Source organism: Arachis duranensis, chromosome 2 (assembly GCF_000817695.3).
Source record: "Arachis duranensis cultivar V14167 chromosome 2, aradu.V14167.gnm2.J7QH, whole genome shotgun sequence".
NCBI lineage: Eukaryota > Viridiplantae > Streptophyta > Magnoliopsida > Fabales > Fabaceae > Arachis > Arachis duranensis.
The window spans coordinates 74,350,241-74,352,587 of NC_029773.3; the positions used below are offsets into that span (position 1 = coordinate 74,350,241).

Consider the following 2,347-nt stretch of genomic DNA (forward strand, 5'->3'; position numbering starts at 1 on the left):
ATCACCAATAACAAAAAAAAAAAAAAAAAACATATGATTAGTGTGAATATTAAAGATAGCGACATAATTAAGAGGAATTTTGGAAGACAAAGAAAGAATTAAAAGTGAGAGAGGAGCATTACTTGGTGAAGATGAAGAGTGTAAATAGAGTGTTGCTTCTTGGAGAGAGGAAATAAGAGGAAGGTGTTTGTGCATTTTGTGAGAGACTTGTGAGCAGAAGCTGTTGCCATAAGTGAATTTTAGTATGTGTGAGGGAGCATAAGAGAGAGAGAGAGAGTGTGTGTGTGATGAAATGGTGGCTAGCTTGTGTTGTAAGAAAATATGAGCGGATATGATATGATATCGAATGAAATGATATGGATTTTATAGGTGGGGCTCGACATTCGGTTGACTCTAGAGTGTGGAGGATGACCTTTTGTATATTCCCTCCATGATCTCAATTGGATTAGTGTGTGTTTTTTTTTTTTTTCTATTGAAGATAACGCATATATGTTACTCCCTTTGTTTTATACTCTCGGAAACATTTCAAGTGCACTCGGAAGCACCGGTACACTAGTTATTTTAACTGTTGATTTTAATTAATATATATTATATATATTTTTTATAATTCAGATCACCGGTTAGAATAATTGGTGCATCGATATTCTCAATACACTTAAAATGTTTATTTATCCTCAAAATCGAACCGAAGAAGATAGAGATTTAAATATTCAATCTAAAATAATATATTTATTTATGAAATATATAATTCAAAATGATTGGCTTTTTAAATAATTATTTTAAATCAATTCAACCAATTAATTAGTTTTTTCAGTTTTTGACTTATTCTGTTAAACAATTTTTACCAAAATTACAAGAACCGAACCTGTCAATGAATCTGTTAGAATATAATTAGAATCAATTATGATCAATTAGTATTATTTAATATATCTGAATATTTATTATAGGAGATTACATCTTTATTATTACGATTCTTTTAGTACCTATAAATACCTTTTTATATTGTATCATTCCACATAACTTGAGTAGACAACTTGAATACACTCAATAATATACCATATTTTCTCTACTTTAGTCTCTTATTTCTAACATGGTATCAGAACCATGGTATCCTCCTTAAAGATGATAGGTTATTTTCCTTGCGGTGAAATCACCATAGTTTTTGCATTTTTTTCTATGCCATTCTTTTTTTTTTCTTTTGTCACTCCTTTGATACTTTTTCAACTCATTGATTAGTCTATTTTTTCTGTCTTGTATTTTTTTCGAATCAAATGATCAAACACCATTGTCATGAAGAAATCATATAGTTTTCGCTTTCTTTCGGCAGTTCCGTCTGCGTTCTCTCATGGAAGTTTCGTCTGCGTTTTGTCTGTATTTTTTGTGTAGTTTCGTCTGCATTTCTTTTCGGCAGTTCCGTCTGCACTTCCTTTAGATAACGGTAGTTTTCTCGTCTGCGCTTCCTTCAGACAAGCGGCAGTTCCGTCTATACTTCCTTCAGACTAGCGGCAGTTCCGTATGCGCTTCCTTCAGACTTCCGTCTGCGCTTCCTTCTGGCAGTTCTGTCTGCACCCGTTTTATCAGTTTATGCAATTTTTTTCTTTATTTCGTTGTTTTAAATAACTTTCAAACTCAAGTTGTCACTTGAGTTTGAGGAGGATGTTAGAATATAATTAGAATCAATTAGGATCAATTAGTATTATTTAGTATATCTGAATATTTATTATAGGAGATTACGTCTTTATTATTACGATTCTTTTAGTACCTATAAATACCCTTTTATACTGTATCATTTCACACAACTTGAGTAAACAACTTGAATACACTCAATAATACACAAATTCTTTCTCTAGTTTAGTCTCTTGTTTCTAACAGAATCGATCAAGTTACTAATTTAACAGTTTAATCGTCCAACCAAAATCAAAATATAATTGAATTGGTTTAGTAACTCAAACATTAAAATTTATAAAAAAATATCAAAACATAATTTATAATTAACAACCCCACAATAAATAAGAAACTAATTTAAAATAACAACAATAGTACAAAGTTAACTCTAAAAATTGACAACAATCAATAATAATTAACTCAACAACACAACCATTAACTCAGAAAGAAAAACAATCAACAATAAAAAAATTAACTAAAAAAACAACAATTAACTCACAAATATAAAATTGAAGAAGCAGTGGAGGGAGAGCTTAAAGAGAACATCAATGACACAAGAAGAGAACCGTGACTGTGTGAATGCGGGCAGCGACATGAGTTTTCGACAATGAAAACGGCAACAAGAGGTGAATGTGGATACTGGGTAGGGATATGAACTCTGATTTTGATTCCTCAATGTATG

The 2,347-nt window shown here is 31.0% G+C and overlaps 1 protein-coding gene across 3 annotated transcripts in view; it reads right to left on the reverse strand.

Moving 5' to 3' along the window:
- The window catches only part of LOC107474883 (isochorismate synthase, chloroplastic), a 6,727-nt gene extending 6,336 nt beyond the window's left edge, over positions 1-391 (reverse strand). Inside the window, exon 1 of one of the 3 annotated variants that reach the window (XR_001589400.3) lies at positions 123-391. Coding sequence is in view for 2 of the 3 variants with exons in the window: in XM_021135571.2 (XP_020991230.1) it covers positions 123-230 (108 nt within the window). In the remaining variant the exon portion in view is untranslated. The remainder of the gene's footprint in view (positions 1-122) is intronic. The other 2 variants (XM_021135571.2, XM_016094530.3) reach the window with 2 other exon arrangements.
- Between the last annotated feature and the right edge of the window lie 1,956 nt (positions 392-2,347).